General features: G+C 32.7%; 1 protein-coding gene across 1 annotated transcript in view; it reads right to left on the reverse strand.

Moving 5' to 3' along the window:
• LOC149411689 (homeotic protein empty spiracles-like) overlaps window positions 1–20,186 on the reverse strand; it is a 77,699-nt gene that overhangs the window by 20,820 nt on the left and 36,693 nt on the right. The window contains exon 2 of the mRNA XM_089647020.1: window positions 13,665–13,837. Coding sequence (XP_089503146.1) covers window positions 13,665–13,837 — 173 coding nt within the window. The remainder of the gene's footprint in view (window positions 1–13,664; window positions 13,838–20,186) is intronic.

Below are 20,186 nucleotides of genomic sequence, written 5' to 3' on the forward strand. Positions count from 1 at the left end.
TAAAAAAATTAAATCCTGTCACGTTGATAGCTACGTTGGATAGCAGGTACCCTTTTACACCGCCGGAGTTCGCATAGGGCTTAAGAGCTGTCAAATCGGAATAATCAACATTAGGTATACTGTTCATAGAACTATTAGTATTAACATCTAACAATGGCATATCTGAGAATATACGTACTTTGTACATTAATCCAACTAAACTTACCAGTATAATCAAATTAAAATCATTAGCCAATCACTTTCTATGACATCAAATAAAATCCGAGGTAATAAAGCTAGAGTAATGAACAATTTCCTGCTGCGTTGGAACAAACAATAACAAAACTTAATGAATTCGATCTTCTCGTAAAGGTAAAATCAATAGCCTTAATTTAATAGGTAGGTAATATGCCTCCATCTTACATACCTAATTTCTGAATTGTAATATTAGTAAGAAAGTATTCAGGTAGGCAGTTAGGTACTTCTATAGAGACATGTGGCTAGACAAATTTTCAAGTTGCAAAATATTGGTTTTTTATTTTAGATCGAAAAACGTTGTTGATGTGTTTTCAATAGATTCGTTCGGACACTACACAACGTACGTGAACCTTTCCCAATGAGCAAATAGATAATTAAGCACTAAATATAGCAAAATAAATTGTGATTACAATTATCTAATATGTAGTAGGTACGTAGTATTTATGGCACATTTCAAAGTGGATAGATTCTCACTCTGACGAATGAACACAATTCAGAAACGGCTTTAGCCATGTTTGGTTATCAGATCTGAGTAGCCAGGTACTTCTCCACTCCCCTTCACCTCATCTTATTCCCTTCCACATACCCTTAAGCATCCAACATACTCCAACTTATTTGCTATTTGGGAAAATCTCTCGTGCGTTGTGTGGAATGTCTGAACGAAGCTAATAACATCGTTATATTATCAACAATGTGAAGTTATTAATCAACAAACAAATCCGGTTTGCGAAATGATAACAACGCACGTTTAAAAATTGAGACAACTATTTAATTTTTAACATGCGTTCCGGACATGAAATAAATAAAATTATCAACACAAATATTAATCCACGTCATGTAACTATAATCATATGTATCTAATGAAATCTTTACAGTTTCTTAATTTTCCGTAAATTAATTATGCCCGTCTGTTGTAATTTATTGGCGAATAATACTAAGCTTTCTTATAAGGCATTATTTGCAACTGAATGCTTTATGTAGAATCTAATTAAATTTTAAAGCCTTTGATAATTAGCAGGCTTTAGTTTTTAGCATTATTCTGCGGCATAATTCATTAATAATTGAAATAGTAGTTACATACTTAGGTACCTAGATTCAATTAAACAATAATTCGCACAAGTAATGCGCTTTATAGTGTCGGCAGCATTAAACGTTGAATTAATGTAGTCTGGGGTTAAGAGTAGAGTTTTTGTTCTGTCATTTTAATAAGAGCAACTTTGAAATTTGTTAGATGAATTGTATTCATAGCAAAAAAGGTTTTATTAGTATCGAAAATTATATGTGTTACTATTTTATGATTTTATATACATGGATATCAATTTATTAATCAATGTACTAATTTTTTAAAGAAAGACAAACACTCCCAAGTTACGAATAATCGGACAATATTTGAAAATTTCCTACTACCATCAGAGCAAGCGGAAATAGTTGCTTGTGTCGCGATACAGGACTAAGCCAGCCGAGGAATTGAACACATTCAAGGCCCTGACGTTGACAAGTCTGGCATTTCTGGACATTGGTGAATGGAACCTATCCATAATATGTGGAGTGTTGATTGAGGAATAGAAATTCATTATTTCTGAGTCTGCGGGGAAGGAAATTGAAAGAGATGAACTACAACATAGTAGGGGAGTCAATCATATTGCTTATAATGTAAAAAATGCAAATGAGATCAAAGTTTTTCCTACGTTTTTACAAAGAAGAAAAGTTTCATTTAACTTCAAGTTGAATCGCCTCATTCTAGCCCTAACCTCCAAGCGATTCCCCCTAAGAAGCAATTCTGTACGGATTCAATATGATTAATGTGAACATCATAGAATGGAGATAAAATATAGCAGACATATTCTAAATAGGGCGAACCAACTAATATTTAAAATAATTATTACAAATGCTGAAAACAATAACGAGCCAAATAGATTGCATATTTCAACATCTATTAAATAATAAGTTTTATTTTATTATTTTAAATGTAAACTCAGATTAATGATAACATATCAATCAGAAGTATGGTTGGAGAAAGGACCTAAAACATTTTCATTCTGATGGGTAATCCATTTGTACCCGAATGTTTAACTAAGATTAACAGCTAATGATTTAAATGACGTTGTGAGGTGAACATATTTTGTTGATAAACACATCTTGACACCAAAAGGTGTGCAAATTTCGTTACAATAAACTCATCACTCTTTTTTTCTTCTTACTTTACTTACATTCTTACTTAACTTACTTTACTTACTTACTTACTTTCCTACTTAATTACTTTATTACTTACTTACTTACTTACTTACTTACTTACTTACTTACTTACATATTTAAATTATTATTTTTTGCTGTTTCTACAGTTCGGTAAAATATCAGTAATGTGAAAGACCGTTATGTTGCAAAAAAAAAAATATTTCGATTAAATAAAAAAAAAATATACATTATTCGTGTGGGTAGGTAGGTACCTACCTACCTACCAACCTATTTAATAAACATGTTAAAGGATTATTAAATAGATTTATCATTAAAGAATTATTAAACAGGTTAATTATTAAAGAATTAGTAAATAGGTAGGTAGGTACCTATGTAATAACAGAGTTGTCTGGTAGGTGGGTACTTAGGTAAGGAATTCAAGCAAATCTTTCGCAGCTAATTTCCAATTAAATTTCGCGTGTAAAAACTTACGTGACTCTTATAAACTGAAGTTTACGTCTTGATGAAAATTCAATAAAGAAAATAATCAATGCCCTGCATAATCTACTGCACAAGGCAAGTAAGAGTAAAGCAACCATTTACAGTCATAAATACACGGTAATTACACAGGTAAACGGGTCTCCATGGACTGCCGCCATTAAAGCACATTTATTAATAAATTTATTGTAATTTTTCTGTAATTATTTTTAATAACGCGTAATGACAGCGCTGTTTGCATAGGCGGCAGCCATCTTGTTTAAGTGGCAGAGGTTCGCAACTCGAATCATAAATGGTGTTTACATGCATCTAAATCAATCATAGGGCGTAGGTTAAAGGTAATAGGTAAGTACCTACACAAAACTGTTGAAAATACACGTATCCAAAAATCAATAACTATAAAACTAACACTTGCTTGCAAAAACCCTCAAATTTGCACAATACCTTCGATTTTACAGATTTTGATCATTTTAAACGAAATTCTATTTAGATTGTCAAAAATAAGCGAACGCGACAAAAAAATAAAGTTTAACTATAATAGTTACTTTTATAATATGCTTGTAAGCCCTGCCACTATCATATTAAGGTTCTAGGATTATTCATGCAATGATACTCCAAGATTGACTGCTTTGTTTATTGTTCGCCGAGTGCCTAGATCAAAATAATACATGGCCTTTTATACTACTATAATATATCAAATCAAATCAAATCAAAAAAAATTTATTGTAAAATAAAAATTACAAAAGGTGTAGCTTATGGGTAGACCCCATTTCTTCCAGCTAACCACATTTATTTAATTACAATGTTTATATAATATTATTTGTTTTATTATAATAATTACAATGTTTATACAAATAAAATAACAATATACCAATGAAAAAAATAAAAAAAATACAAATATATATACCAATAAAAATAGGCGTTTCATTTACGTGAGGTATTCACTCAACGCTAAAAAAAACTTAACTCAACTATTCTGTCTCTACGCCTGATTTTATTTTCCCACAGTTACCAATAGTTCCCAACAAGTTTAGAAGAAGAAACACGATTACATTTGGTAGTTTTACATTAAGTTTTTTTTTCTAGTTTATTTTGTTTAGGTTGGCCGCTTCTGCATAACAATTTTCATCATTATAATCCTGGACAGACAAATAAAGAATTTTCTGGAACCCTTCCAAAGCGCCAAAGGTTTACTTGGGAGTTTACTTGTACTACGAGCTTAAAGCTATTCCCATCTACGCACACTATAATACACATAATGACTAATACGTGGATAGATATAATGTAAACTTATGTAGATAAGCAATTACGTTAAGTGTATATTTATTGCAAATGTAACCCTATTATGGTATATACGAGATACTTAACGAACGCAAGTGGCTATTCTACTTTCATATGAAAATTGAGATTAAAAGGCATGTTGGATAAAGCAGGCATATGCTTGGAAAATTACGATTAGTAAAATGATACTTCACAATTTTGTTTGTGGTAGAAGGACTTTGAAATTTTTGGAACCTTCCATATTCAGTCTGGAACCAACAAATTGAAAATTTCGAATGTTAATTGGTGTATCGAAATGTTTTGAATTATTTTACCGATAATGCAAGAAATTTACATCGATATTTTAATAAATATGCAACCCATAATAGATTATTCAAAACAGTATTTATAATTCATGATTTCCGAGTTGTTCGCTAAATTGTTAACTTAGAAAAGGGTGCAATGGTTCATGGGGTGAGGTTTATCCTGCACCACAATAAAAGGAATAGATCCCTATATATGTTAGTCCTGGACACGCTGACCTCCAGATATTCCATATATATCCCCACCCATCATACCTTTATACTTACCAGAACTTTTTCTCTATCATTTCCTTAAGAATACCATTCACATAGCATCACCAAAAATGACAAGCCCTGAAGGAAATTATTTTCCTCGGGACCTCCTCCTTAAATATAAAAATGCCTTATTTTGGTTAACTAACCGCTGCCTATACAAAATCAACGTTACACAAATCATTTTATTATGTTTTACACCAATTTATAAACTCCTTTATGTAGAACCGTTGTTCTAAACTACTTATAAATAACACTTTGGCGCAAGTAGATTACGAGTGAAATTATTATTCTAAATGGGTTATTCTGTATAATTTGCTTGTAATGCTAGCATATAGGTACATAATGTTAGCATAATAATGTTAGCCTGCAATATTAGCTTGCAATCTATACGATCGTACTAGAACTTGTTTACTCTCCCATTAGTCTTGTTTTACTAGGTTTTTTTCGTAAAAGTAAGTGCCTCATAATATCATACTTAGGAAAGAGTTGTTACGATTATAAAAAAATAACTTGTTTGTAGCTGTGCAATTCTTTAATATTATGATAGACATGAATTCTCTAGAGTCTAGATATATTTTTTTCAGGTACTTTCCACCTCCTTCTTCAACATCTCCTTACTCTCCCCACTGCCTCCAGCCTCACAACATACCCCAATTGGGGATGCCTTAGCCTCACTGGCTCCCGACGGTTGTGAGCAGTTGGGACTCTTGTGCGTTATTCATACAGAAAAAAGGATGTATTTAAAAATAATACTCAGCTGTATTACGTCACTAATTTAACAGAACATTGCAAATAAATTGTTGAATTATTTAATGGTAACAATTGTACGTGTCTTCGTTAATCAATATTAAACATCAATTAAAATATCATCACTGAGATGTATTAAATAGATATTAATTATAGTATAATCAGATGCATTAAATAATGAAAGAACATAATACACAATATTGAGATGTTTTTATTTTTGTTAATTAAAACAGAGAGATGTTATAATGATTAATTATGAAACGACGATTACTTACTTCCTCTTTAAATTATAGCAGAGAACTCAACCAAAATATAATATATCAAAAATATTTATTATGAGAACCAATACGAAGAATTTTGTAGGTGAATAAATATAGGTAGTAGTACAGGGTATTTATCAGAGTGGGCATTGTGAGCAGTAGAAAAAATAACCAATTAATTGATTAACAAACTTAACACACAGGTGATAATTTTTTTCAAAGAATGGCTAAGATGCTTTTTCAGAATTAAGTTTGGATCAACCAAAAATATCAACATAACCTCTTCATTTATGTCAATTACAGGACATATAAAACACTTTATCGCTCAATTGCATCAAACAAAGCTAACATAAAGTGATTTTTACTTCATTGTTAAAGTTGTTACACCTCATATTGGAGATACCAACATTACCAACAGATGGCCAATGAATGCTACATTTGTGATTTGTATCAAAAGGCGCGGCCTTTTTCGCCACTAACACATACGAGTCTTTCCTTGAATGCGCATTGTGCACACATGTACAGTTTTTTGTGAGGAATACGTTCAAAATTTTAATAAAAGCATGTGTGTCATTTTGCGCACTTAATTCCTACTTTTGACACATTATTTTAGGGCATCGATGCGGGGATCGCATCGTTGCTAAAATATCGCGCGTATTTTTGATTGATTTTTTGTTATAATTTTAGAAATTATAATATTATTTATATTTGTATGTGAGTAAGGTAGTGCTGGCAGTGCTTATGTGCTTATATGGAATGCACGCACCTGAACACAGGCATGTTAGACTTTGTAACTTGTAACGTCGCCAAATAAAAGAGAGAATTATGCAGATAACTGCGGTAATCAAAATTTCCCCCCGATTCAAAAGTCGCCCCGTAATTCAACGTTGCATTAAAAATTAAACAGCGGCTTACGTCCAAAGTAAACCATTATATTCGAGGCATTAGAAATTGTTCTCATTTCCAACTATTAGATTGAAATGGATAGGAACTAAGGTCAGTAGAATGAGGAATATAGCGGCATAAAGTGCCCATAAACCACTGTAATATTCTAATTTTCCCCGTAAATATGACGTAAGCTTTTCCTGAATGTTCGCCATTTCGACTAGGCTTCTACGCTAAAAGCCTTATCGGTGAATTAATTTGTTACCGAGGCACTAAAGAGTAATAATTATTGCTGCACGTTATTTTTACTAGCTTTTTTATAGCAGTTTTTATGGTATTCAATTACCACATAGCTCTAGTTACAAGAAAAGTAAGTTTGCTTATCTAAGTTTAATCCAAGGCTTAGGTACTGAGTCGGGAGTTTAAGCATATTTAACTAATTAAATAACTAAGCATCTGTTTCCCCGCTGAGGTACACAGAAGGGATGGACCACCAAACAACTCACTCCTTGCCTCATTCACATTCATACATACTTTTCTATTATTCTGGCCCGACTCAAGTATTTAATTCACTTGCTCGTGTCATGACTTTCTTCTTCTACCATTAACACTTCTCCTTACACAGGTTAATGTGTAAGGAGAATATATGACGCAAATATGTTCATTTGCTTCACATGTCCAAACTATCTAAGCATGCCTTTCTCAATCTTACTATTGTTACGTTACAACTGCATATTTATTGATTTATTTTAATATCAACGGTATTAAATATACCATATGTAATAAATTATAAACAGTGACATCAGAAAATATACAATTAACAGAAACTCTTGATGGATATAAAAAATTAGACATACAAGTACATGCAAAACTTATAGGTAGACTAGGTTAGATTCGTATTGATTGAAATATATGATACAGGATTTTCCAATAAGAGGTGTTATTTTTAATAGCCCGCTATTTCGGTAGATGTTACTTTTGAAGCTGTTATTTTTTGACATTTGACAAGTAGAAACTACACCATTAATAAAAATGAAACAATACACGCTTCAACAACGCATTGAAATTATTAAAATTCACTTGAGTTTTCAAATTCACTTGACAATTCACATGATTGAATAAAATGCAAATCATCTTGAGTGATGAGGCCCATTTCCACCTCGGTGGCTTCGTCAACAAGCAAAATTGTCACATCTGGGGCTGGGAAAACCCAAGAGTTATTGTAAAAGAGCCTCTCTATTCTCAACGTGTGACTGTTTGGTGCGGTTTCTGGTCCGGCGGAGTCATTGGACCTTACTTTTTGAAAATGAGGTTGGAGCAACAGTTACGGTGAATGGATTGCGCTATCGAGAGATGATTCATGTTTTTTTCTGGCCGGAATTGGATGGTATTGATCTAGACAACGTTTACTTTCAACAAGACGGCGCTACGTGCCACACAAGCAACGAAACCATTGATCTTTTACGATCGAATATCAAAATAACACCTCTTATTGGAAAACCCTGTAGTATAGATACATGATATAATATATTACAGTAGCTAAAATGTATGCATTTATTTTCAGTTTTTGGTTGAAAGTAGGTAAGTGCCAATCAATCTGTTGGTTCACAGTATTGACTATTATTATTGACCCAAGTTTCCTCAGTTGCCCCAGGCAGTTCATTTTATATACATATTTATTTGACTTTTTAAGTAAGTATGAGTAGACTTACATTTTATTGGTCATGATCTAAAAGATATGATATTAAAGCATTTTTTTACCAAGCTTCTGTGCAGTTAAACAGATACGCTACATCTAGAAGATATATAAATCCTTTTGGTTAATTTTGCAAAATAAGAAAATGATGACCTACGAAATTTCTTGGCTAATATTCAATTTTACTAAGAAATTGAATTTATATTATATATTAACTTTCGCCGGCGGCTTCGTAAGAACATTTTTTGCCTATAATAAACAACATAAACTATCATTCCCATGAAATGTTTTTCGGGATTAAAAGTAGCCTTTATCATTTTTCGGTTCTTCAACCATCCTTATGCAAAAAATCACATCGATCTGTCCGATCGCTCGGTTGCGACGTGAAATAATGACAAACAATTCGCATTTATATGTAGGATTGCTCCTATGCGTAGGTACCCAGTTTCGTGACTTAAACTTGTAGAGAAGTATCTGATATACTGCGTTTATTCATAAAAAATAATTTATTTATTAATTTACGGACAATATGTCCATTAATGTTTTAGTATCATATTTAATTTCTCAAAATTTCTTTATATGCTCAGCGAGTGATACTATATAGTTCATGGAAGAATTTTCTTTCGTTCTTTGCTACTGGAATAGTAAATGAAAAATTATAAGTTCACACCGAACTTTGTTTTATACTACCTACCGACACCATGTATTTTTAAACGAATTTTTTTATATGTATAAACACTAGGGGAAAAAATTCGGTTTACGGGCGAAATTCTTAAAAAATAAAACTAGTTATTTTTATACTAACTTTGGGCCGGGGAATCCGAATCTGGAAGAATTAGGTTGCGGCAAGCAATATTAACTGAATTACACGACTTTAAAATTTCGACGCACAAACAATTTAACTGGCCATTTTGAACGCTTTCTGACAATAAAACTAGTTATCTTTATACATCTTTATACTAACTTTGGGCCGAGGAATCCGAATCCGTAAGAATTAGGTTGGGGCAAGCAATATAAACTGAAATACACGACTTAAAAAAATTCGATGCAGAACAAAATACAATACCCCATTTTCGACACGTTGACAATAAAATCCATAGAAAAATAACCAAAGATATTACATACAGTGTTACCAACTCTCAAAAATATTTATTTATTTTGGTTTGTGATAGAAAAGAAAGTGCCCCCTTCGTAGCGCCTACTCGCGTCAAGGCAAGAAAACATCCCAGTTTTCAAGTAGTTTAGCGGCTACGCTAGGTTTGTGTAACATGGTTTGTGATACAAAAGTGAATAAAATGTATCTGAATACTTTACGTAAATGAATTAATGTTTGCAAAATTAAAATATAAAATGCATATTTTTTCGTCTCCCCCGACATAAAAACTCACCTTTCGTGATAATAAACCTAAATCTAACTGTTTGAATAAGAAATATTACTGAAATTATAAACATGTTATTTTACGTTATTGATATTATTGCTTACTAGCAACACTTAATTTTATATTGGTGATATATCTTTGGTTATTTTTCTATGCATTTTATTGTCAACAACTTGTCGAAAATGGGGTATTGTATTTTGTTCTGCATCGAAAATTTTTAAGTCGTGTATTTCAGTTTATATTGCTTGCCCCAACCTAATTCTTTCGGATTCGGATTTCCCGGCCCAAAGTTAGTATAAAGATGTATAAAGATAACTAGTTTTATTGTCAGAAAGCGTTCAAAATGGCCAGTTAAATTGTTTGTGCGTCGAAATTTTAAAGTCGTGTAATTCAGTTAATATTGCTTGCCGCAACCTAATTCTTCCAGATTCGGATTCCCCGGCCCAAAGTTAGTAAAAAATAACTAGTTTTATTTTTTAGGAATTTCGCCCATAAACCGAAGTTTACCCACACTAGGTTCCCAAAGGCTCAAACAAGTATACCGAATTTTTTTTTCAACACATTAAAAATATCTTTTACCTGCATTTGTGAAAAATCACAGGACTCTATATTTGTAGGATTTGTGGTATTTACCGCAGGACTATTGCTTTTCAAAAATAAATTTAAAATAATATTTTTTGTTGAAAAATTAGAGAAACGTCAGAAATTTACATTTCAAATAAACACCGCAAAAAATTATAGCAATGCAATACGCATTTCAAATAAAGAATTATTAATTAAATAAAAAATTAAATAATTTGCTACCTACTTACTTTATCGCTTGTGTGAATTAACCGCAAAATCATCACTTCAATTTTGAAAATTTCATAGCAAATTTGAGTTCATTACTTACTAATATTTCACATCACATACAGCATCACAAACAAACGAAATTACTAACGTAATAATTTGTTCGTCAAAAAGTGACCCAATTCGTTTAATTTATAGTAAATGTTACCGACATCTGTTACTAAAACCCCTCCCAAAAGGCAGTTTCACCACTCCCGGAGGGTTGGAGGATTGGAGGTTTAGCCACTTGGCCACTAGAGCGGGGCGTAAACTACCCCGCTGGGAAAAACGCACCCCTAAAATTAAGCCATTTCTTGAACTCGCGGAGATTTGATCGATTATACCTATTTTACCCCCAGATAGGAATATCACAAGGGTGAAAATGTAACTTAATTTTGTGTTTTTCTTGCTAACTAACCGGTAAGTTAGACTTTAGTAGTTTTAGAAGGCGGCTGACAAGTGAATTTATAGCTAGATCCGTGATTAAAATATACTCTGCACCTAAATATTTGGAGAGAATGTAACTTTTTTTTTTTTGTTTTTTTTTTTTGTATTTCAATGCATGTATTTATTAACGATATGTGTATCAACACGTCTTATTTATTGATGAAAGTTTTTAAAGTAATAATGGAGATCTTGAAGGTCATATGAAGAGCAAATGACAATCACTGTTGCATCCGAAACCACTTACGAATTACAGCAACTGATGAACGTGAAAGTGGACTGTAAATAATTTAAACTAAACGAAATGAAATGGTGTGTGCTGATATTGGGTGTAGGAATAACTATGTATGGACAGAGATAAAACAGGATAACCAATCACTTACCACTCTATATCTGCGCCGGAGCGCACAACACAATCACAATATAGTGATTTCCGCCGCGATACATTGAGATAATTATCGTCATAACAAAACGAATAAGTACTTAAACGATATTATGTACTTCCAAGATAGTCAATTTTCTTCTTTTTTACTTTTCAGTGTGATTATGTACCCAAAAAACACGAACATGTTGCTTCCGAGGTAGTCCTAATCCTTCTAATATTTTCAAAACAAATGCACTTGAATTTGCACTAAGTTCTGGCCATTGTTCCAAATTTCAAATACTTTTCCAGCAAGGTGATGGTTAGAGATAGTTAGGAACTGGATAAATGACATCCCGGTAGGAACTAAGCATATTCCAATTTCAAAACCAAGCAACCACTGTGGCAAATCGGTAAGCTAGGTGGGTTCATTATGTATCTAGTTCTAGAATGAAGGACTCTGATTATCTTCCGGGTGCTTGAAATGCCTATCAAACTTAATATATCCCATACTCCAGCTTTAAAACATCCTATTAAATGGCAACACTATCCTACCGTTGGCTTTCAGAAATTAACTAAGAATTCTGTGCGGCAGATACCAGATCAAATAAAGGCGATGCACTACGAAGAAATGAGAAATAAAATCATATAATTTTCGTTTGAAAAATTGATAGCTTGTAAATACCATAGATGCTTTAATTAAATACTGCGAGTAGAACGCGTCTTGGTCTTTGCTAAGCACCAAACAATTTTTTGTTAAATATTTTAATAAGCCTAGAAACAAATACTGTATCAGGCCAATATAAAATGCTTTGAAGTTGTGTGAAGTGTTTATTGTAAAATGTGGATAATAAAATTCTTTAGATTTTGATCTAAAAAAATTGATAATTGTGCCAGAATTTCATAAAATAAAATAATAAATAACAAATAACAAATTGCACTACAATGATTCTAATAAATCAGATTATTCATTCAACCTAATGCTTCTATCATTCCAGTCCAATAAAATACAGAATCCACTGTGAAATCATCCCCTATTCGTAACGTGGTCCCTCCCCTCTCGCTATGCTCGCAGTTAGTTCGGTTCCCGAGGGGACTAGTCTAGCAGACTAGTAGAGCGATGTTAACAGGCTGATGACATGGCCACACCCCCTGAATTAAGCTGTCCCCCTGGTATCTACAGAAAACGATTTGATTTGTCTTACAAGGTGGTGACTTTGATGGTAGTTTTTCTGATGGGGATGAAAATGATGATTGGTTGTTCAATTGTGATATGTATAGAAGTGGATATTACACTTCGGCAATTAAGATTATTATGACATTTTACTAACCAAATAACGTTGAAATGTTTGTGAAAATGTAATAATTTAACAGATTTATCATAATAATTTATTGTCATCGAAGAGTAGGTATTTGTCAAATTTTTCACAGTATCTACACATAGGATTCGTGTCAAAATATGTTTTAGGTCAATTTTGAGATTAATTTCCATTATTATGCCTACTAGGACAGATACGTGAAAATAACAGCATTTTGTGATAATTGCATATAAGTATTATTTTGTTGATAATTATTGGATTTAAAAAGCGCAGACCCTTCAAAATTCACGAAATCTGGTAAGTGACGGTTACACCAAAACTGAACTCCGATAACCACACTAATTAACGCTTGTGACACAGGAACACTTCAATATGTAAACACACATTCCACTACAATCCACAAATATACCCATTTGGTGGGTACAGTAACGGTGTCCAAAAAAAAATAAAAAAGGAGAAATCGCAATACAACATAACAACCCAAAAATTAATCACATATAATAATTCAAATGGTCCAGATAGGTAAGTATACTTTTTTTACTTCTACATACACAAACACCCTCTTCTGCACATCTGCCCGGGTGATGAACACTGTAACGTTGTCTGAAACATTGGCTAAAGCACGAGGAAGCACAGCACGGCACAATAACCCAAAAATTAATCATTGTATTATTTTTGAGCGTGAAAATCTTAAATCGTATCTATTATTTTTGTATAAATTATACCCTGGTACTAAAATCTACAGCAAAATTCCATTCTAATTCATTCAAAATAATATTATAACATTTAAATCTCAAATAAAAGGCTAGACACAAAACACAGGGAAATCAGAAATAGAAAATATGTTGACACCAAATACATACTGAAACCAAAGCACTAAAAAACACCGTGTATAATTATTTCAGAAAATAATATCAATACCTCTGTTTGTTACGAAAAAGGAAGATAATATCTTTAGCATTTATTATCATTAATTAAATTAAAAAATGTTATTTACCTGCGTTTCCGTCAAGCTTAAAGATTGTGCTAGTTGTTTCCTCTCGGCTCCGACTACATAGTGATTCTTCTCGAAGGCATGCTCCAGCTTCAGTAGTTGTGAGGGAGAGAATGCGGTGCGGATGCGTTTTGGCTTCCGGAAAGGTTGCAGCAGGAAGCCCGGTATGTCTGGTCCTGGGAACATAAAGTTGGCTATCATTACAGGTGAGTAAACCCGCTTGTTCCAATGCTTGTTTGTCACTAATACTAACATCAAATCATAACATTTTAAAATAAAAAGTATGTTATAAATAAGTACGTCTGTTATGGGTTGCCTGATTTTTTATTTTATTTTTTATATTAACTCCACACAGGAGGCCCTGAAGAAAATAATTTCCCTCAAGGCCTATGTCATCTTTGGGGATGCTGTCTGGAGGGTCTTTTTGTGGAGAGGAAGGAGTGAACACGGGTCTTGAAAAGTCTCATGTTGTAGGAGGGAGGAAACACAGAGGCCGGCAGTTCGTTCCACAGCCGAGCTGTTGAACTTAAGAACGAATCGTTGAAGCGACCCGTTCTCATGTGACAAATGTCAATCGTGTACAAATGTTGGGCGCGCGTTTGGCGTGTATCCCGACTACGCACCGGTGCCGAAGGGATCAATGACGCTAGTTCCTCAGAGCATCTTCCATTGTAATACTGATAGAACAAGGACAGCATACCTACCTGACGCCTGTGCTCTAAAGATTGCAGTCCGTTTGTTAAGATTGGGGAATCTATCAAACGGACCGCCCGTTTTTGCACAGAGTCAAGGGTTTTTTTCAGGTATTTAGGGGCTCCGGACCAGAGATGGTTGCCAAATTCGACAGTAGGGCTCACTAACATTACATGAATGAATTCAATTAAGATTGCCCAAAAGACAATCCAGACAAAATTATGCACACATTAAACGTCCATCAATGCAACACTAACTCAAAACAAAACATATTTATTCACTGCGTTTCATATATTTTTAACACTCCATACAGTAAATTCGATTTATTCGACTAAGCATCTTCAAACCCAAAATCAATAAATAACATTTACACGATACATAATACATTACTCTGCACATACTACAAATATGTACTTATTTAAAATACAACAAATAAATAAATAAAATACATTGACATTGCGAAAATACATTGAAAGTGAAACTCTACAAATGAGCTTCCCTTTAAAAGCTTCTTCGGGTAACGCCCGAGCTATCGAACACCTAAAATTTCAACAAAAAGCTACCAGGCTAACAGAAAGGTAGAACGCATATAAAAACAAATCCAGAGAATTTCAAAAGCATCGCGCGGTTCGCCCAAAACACTACAATTAAGTTGTTGCAAACTTGTTCTATTGAAATACTTCGCATTTCTTGAACACGAAGAACAACGTTTTGTACGAAATTTTGCTCCTCCAATCTTTTACGAAAACACGTGGAAATCGGATGCCATCCAAAAGGCTTGAATTGATTTTTTTACATTAGTAAAAATTTTTTTAAATTTTGTCTTGCGGCACGTGTGTTATTAGACGGGACAAAATGTAGCTCTGAATTAGGCAAATTATTTTATGAACTTCAGAATGAAAATGACGTGATTATTTGTGTGATTAGGTAATGTTTTGTCAGTACTCACTTAACTGATTAGTATTTGCGGTAGATAGGTACCTACCTAATAAATTACTGTGTGGTAAACCTCAATTACCACATGGTAAGGTTTTTATGAAGATACCGAGAAAAATAGATATTCCGTGATTTTCGTTAAATATTATTAATGATGTCCTATTTTATATGGAAGTTATCTTTTGTATGGGGTGTTAGATATTTTAATTTCTTAATTATTATTGCATTTGTATTTCTGTTAATATTTATTGCAAATAAAAAAATAACGAAAACAGATGTTTCATTATGTTTCGCTGAGAAGAATAACACTGTTAAAAAAATTCCCTCTATTGTTTGCTTTGTGTGTACCCTTAGATAAATAACATCATTAATGTACCACAAAATAATACATTTTTTTCCTTAAAAAATTAAAGTTTTAATATAAAAATATGGTGATACATTCCTTTTTCCCCAAGACGAAAATATGTGTGCGGACAATTTGTAACAAATTTGACGCCGCACATGCGCAGACCAAAAAAACATCTTTCGTAGGTACTCGTAGGTACCTATTTTACTTACTAAAGAGTTTAAGTAAGTAAAATATAGTGAAATTATTTATGCATAATGTAGTAAACCAATGCACAAGAAAGAGCGTGGCGCTATAAACACTGGTGGATTAAGGTGAGCGGACTTGGTCGTTGTTTCAGCAGACCACTAAACAAAAGATTTACTTAATTTTAAACGGTGGACAATATATCAATGTTGTCATTAAATGGAGAGCCACGATATCGTGGATGACGCTTGTATCGCAACAATAAAAAAATATTTGTTTATAATATCAATCATCAATTTGTTTATAATATCAACCATCAAATATCAATGTTTATAATATCAAAAATATCATTTGTTTATAAGCAACCAGAGTTTTATCGAACACAAAACTCACATAGATGCATTGCTTGTAAACAGCATGTATTAAAATAGTAGGCAGAATAGAAAATTAAAGAAAGTTAATTTTTTTAAATTATACAAAAATACACCATTAACCCTTTCGATAGTAAAACGTTTATAATCTTTTACTATAAATACGTATGCAAGACAAAGGGATATTCCTCGTTTACGTTTGGCGACGACTCTCGGAAGTGTAGATGTATTTATGCGCCAATACCTACACACCACATATGTGTTTGTCGTTTGGGTCATCTTTTATTCAACTAAATAAATAATAATTATAGAAGAATCGTGAACAAGGCTTTGTTGTATCAGTTTTTCTTTGTCAGAATCGATTTGTTTGATGCTTAATTCGAAAGCTGCTTGTTCTCAGGTAGGTAATTATTTTCAAAATTGAAACAAACTGTGAAGTTTTGAAGAACCTAAATTGTCCAAAGTAGTTGTAGAATGAGACGACAATACATTATCTTGCATATAGAGTAGCGCGATATCACTCATCCTTTTTTATACCAGACCATCATGCAAGTTAGACAAATACGTCCGTATTAGTAAATTTTAGTATTAGTGGTCATGTTCTTAAAACTATTCCTACAGTGTGCCTTTCCCAATACAAATCTAATATTATAACACTAAATACACTGTTTATACAAAGGAATGACAAAACTTATAATAAAAATAACAGCAGGACAGGACAAAACAAAAAGATTTAAACTAAAACATAATATAAAACAGGAGGCAGTTTGTGCTCAGAAATGAGAATCTTCTGAGCAGACATTTTAAAAAAGGTACAATAAGGAGGCAACCGAAACCAAACAATTACCGGAAGTTTAAGAATGTGGCTTATTTTAAAATATTAAAAAGAAACTAAGATTTATGAATACTAAGATTTTTGAAATAATTTTGGTTTTAAAGCCCGTTGAAATTAAGCCTAATTTTGGAGATTAGTAAGAGCTGGGGGAAGTTTATTCCAGATGAGCGGGACTGTTACGCGAAAAGAGCGATCATTTAAGCCACGTATTCCGAATTTCTACCGATATATATATTTTACTTGAAAACATAAAGCTTTTAATTTCCTAATGTATAAATCAAATCTATAAATAAATGTTATTTTTAAATAATATAAAATTCCTTCGGTTGGAAAAAAAATCATAAACATGCTTCAATTTTTTTAAAACATAATTTGATGTTATTTAACATGTTATAGGTATAAAAAATCACAATGTATTTTTGCTCTATTTTAAACGAGTTGTGTTTTATAAAATATTTTCACAATCTTCTCTTCTAACTATCGTTTTTTTAATATTAGCAGACTTCCTCTAACATTTGTATTTACATAATCAAGCGTAATGAATAGGATTAAGAAAGGGACGCTTACATGGTTTGGGTATGTAGAGCGAATAAGCGAAGAAAGGAGTGTAAGGAGAATATATGATGCAAATGACATGGCACGATCAAATGAATTAGATACTTGATTCGGGCCATGTCAAGAGCCAGAATAATAGAAGAGTATGTATGAGACGATGTATGAATGTGAATGAGGCAAGGAGTGTGCTCTCAGCCTACCTCTGCGGGAAAACGGCGTGATAGTTAGTAAGTTAGTTGCTTCCCACGCACTCTTAAAGAAGAACAGAGTGTTATAATTAAATAATTGTTCTGTCACCTAGTAACCTACCTCACATACTAAATAACATTGGCGCAGCCGGTAGTTAATACAAGTTATAATTGCTATTGTATGGCATCCACTCTCCTTCTGACTTCTGACGTTCCTTTGCATCACAAAACAACGTTGAACTTGTGTAATTTTGTTCAACATATAAATCTATTGGTTTAGTGCGCCCGTAAATTTGTACGCATATTAAAAAGCTGGCTATCGAGTTAAAGTGTAGTTTGTTTTATCTTTGAGATTATTAGGTAGAAAGCTTTAACGTTAAATGTACGAGACGGATACATGCCTTGATCGGTGTTGGTTTATACAGTAAAAAAGCTATAGGCGTCTCTTTCTAGAAAATTATAGCCTTAAAAGTGTCGCAAATGATCGCGATAATTGCAACAGCATATATCGTTATGTAGAAAATGTCGCTGAGAAATTTTTTACCCCTGTATGAATAGGGTACTAGATTGTACTTTATGTAGGGCGCTTTGACATTAATTCTCTTGTATTATTCCAATGATTGCATTTAGCATACTTGATCATGCCAAAACTTACAGATAATTCTACAAAACATTATTCCTTATATACATAAAACTGGTTACTTTGATATAATGTTAACTTTTTGAGTTGCTTTCATGTTAACGTTCTGTAAGGGAAAATTTACAACGTTGTTTTTTTATAGTATAGCTATAAATTGAATGGATAACGTAGTCTTAGGAAGAAGTGGTGCTAAAGTGTCATTGATTTATGGTTTAACCCTAATTGACCCCTTCAAGTATATCGCAAATAAATCACATAAAGAAAGGGAACCTTTTAAAACAGTAAACTGCCTGTTTATTTTTGATTAGGTAAGTAGGTACTTTTCTTAACTCCTCGTGCTAATTTATTCTCTTTTGAAAACAGCTCATATAGGTCTCACAGAAATCGTTTTATCTAACTTACTGTCATGGTGAGAAATATGATCTAAACGATGGTAGAAAGAAAAAATACCACGCTTTATATTTTAATCTAGAAGACAACCACAGAAAATTTAAAATTAAACCAAAGTAAATTTTTTAGCGATACGTAAAATTTCCTCAAAACTGTGATAATTTTTTTTATTGTTTTAATTTTTTATATAACGCAAAATAGGGTGAAGTGACAACATCGTACATAATACATTTGACTAATAAAATGTGCATATATTTTTGAAGTGAAACTTCTTTACGCGCGTCATGCAATTTCGAGGACCGGAGTAAAACCGACTCATGACCGAAACGAAAATGCGGGTACCCCCACCACCGATTAAAGTTCATTTGATCTAGTCAAAGTTTTGAAGTAACATATAAATGCTTCTTAGCTCATCCCGACAACTGGCGTTGGTGGTGTAATGGTCAGCATAGTTGCCTTCCAAGCAGTTGATCCGAGTTCGATTCTCGGCCATCGCACATTATTTTTTTGTTTTTAACGCCTTTTTCATTCAATATCTTATTTTTTAGTAGGTCAGAACATTTTTTAAAAGAAAATAATATTGCAAAATAATAAAAACACTTATCTCACTGTGATAAAACATTACTCCGCTAGAGCGCGCTTTGCGTTATTGTGTTGGATTAAAATTATTATCTAATCCGTATATTATGATAATTGTATTACATTTATTTAATTAATTTATTTATTTTGATAATATGTAATAATTTACAGAAAAAAAAATTAAAACTATCTCCCTCTGATAAAATATCCGTTCGCTAGAGCGCACTACGCGATCTTGTGTGGGATTCTATTTCTGTACATTGTACATTATTTTTAAAAATATATTATATTTTGGGTGTGATGTAGGTAACATTATAAAACATAACAAGCTCTCATATTTTCAGAACCTACATAATATAATCAATTTATGCGGCTTTGCTTACAGTTGGTGCTCAGCGTGGTTGGCTTTCAATCAGTTAAGCGAGGTTCGATTCTCGGCTGTGGCATTTTTGAAGTGAAACCTTGTTGAGGTGGGGGAGCCGCTCACGAACGTTCTCTCTCTTCTCTTCTTTCCTCTCTCTCAGACACCAGCGAACTGCGCCACGCCAAGCATCAGCTGAAACTAGAAGTTTCACTTCTGTCTTGCGTAGGCTTGACACACCCACTTTTTTCCTTTTTTTTTTAATCAGTAATTTTAGTTAGATAAAACGTAAGGTGAACCATTTTTACCTTTCTATGTTTACATTAAAAAAATTCATATTTCAAATATTATATATTTATTTTTATTTGGTTTTTAGATACATTCAGAAATATTCCATTTATTTGGATTTTATTGCAAAGCGGAAGTTTTCGGACCTTCTGACAGA

The sequence above is a fragment of the Hesperophylax consimilis genome, chromosome 25 (assembly GCF_061612785.1).
Source record: "Hesperophylax consimilis isolate HC1 chromosome 25, BYU_Hcon_1.0, whole genome shotgun sequence".
NCBI classification, from domain to species: Eukaryota; Metazoa; Arthropoda; class Insecta; order Trichoptera; family Limnephilidae; genus Hesperophylax; species Hesperophylax consimilis.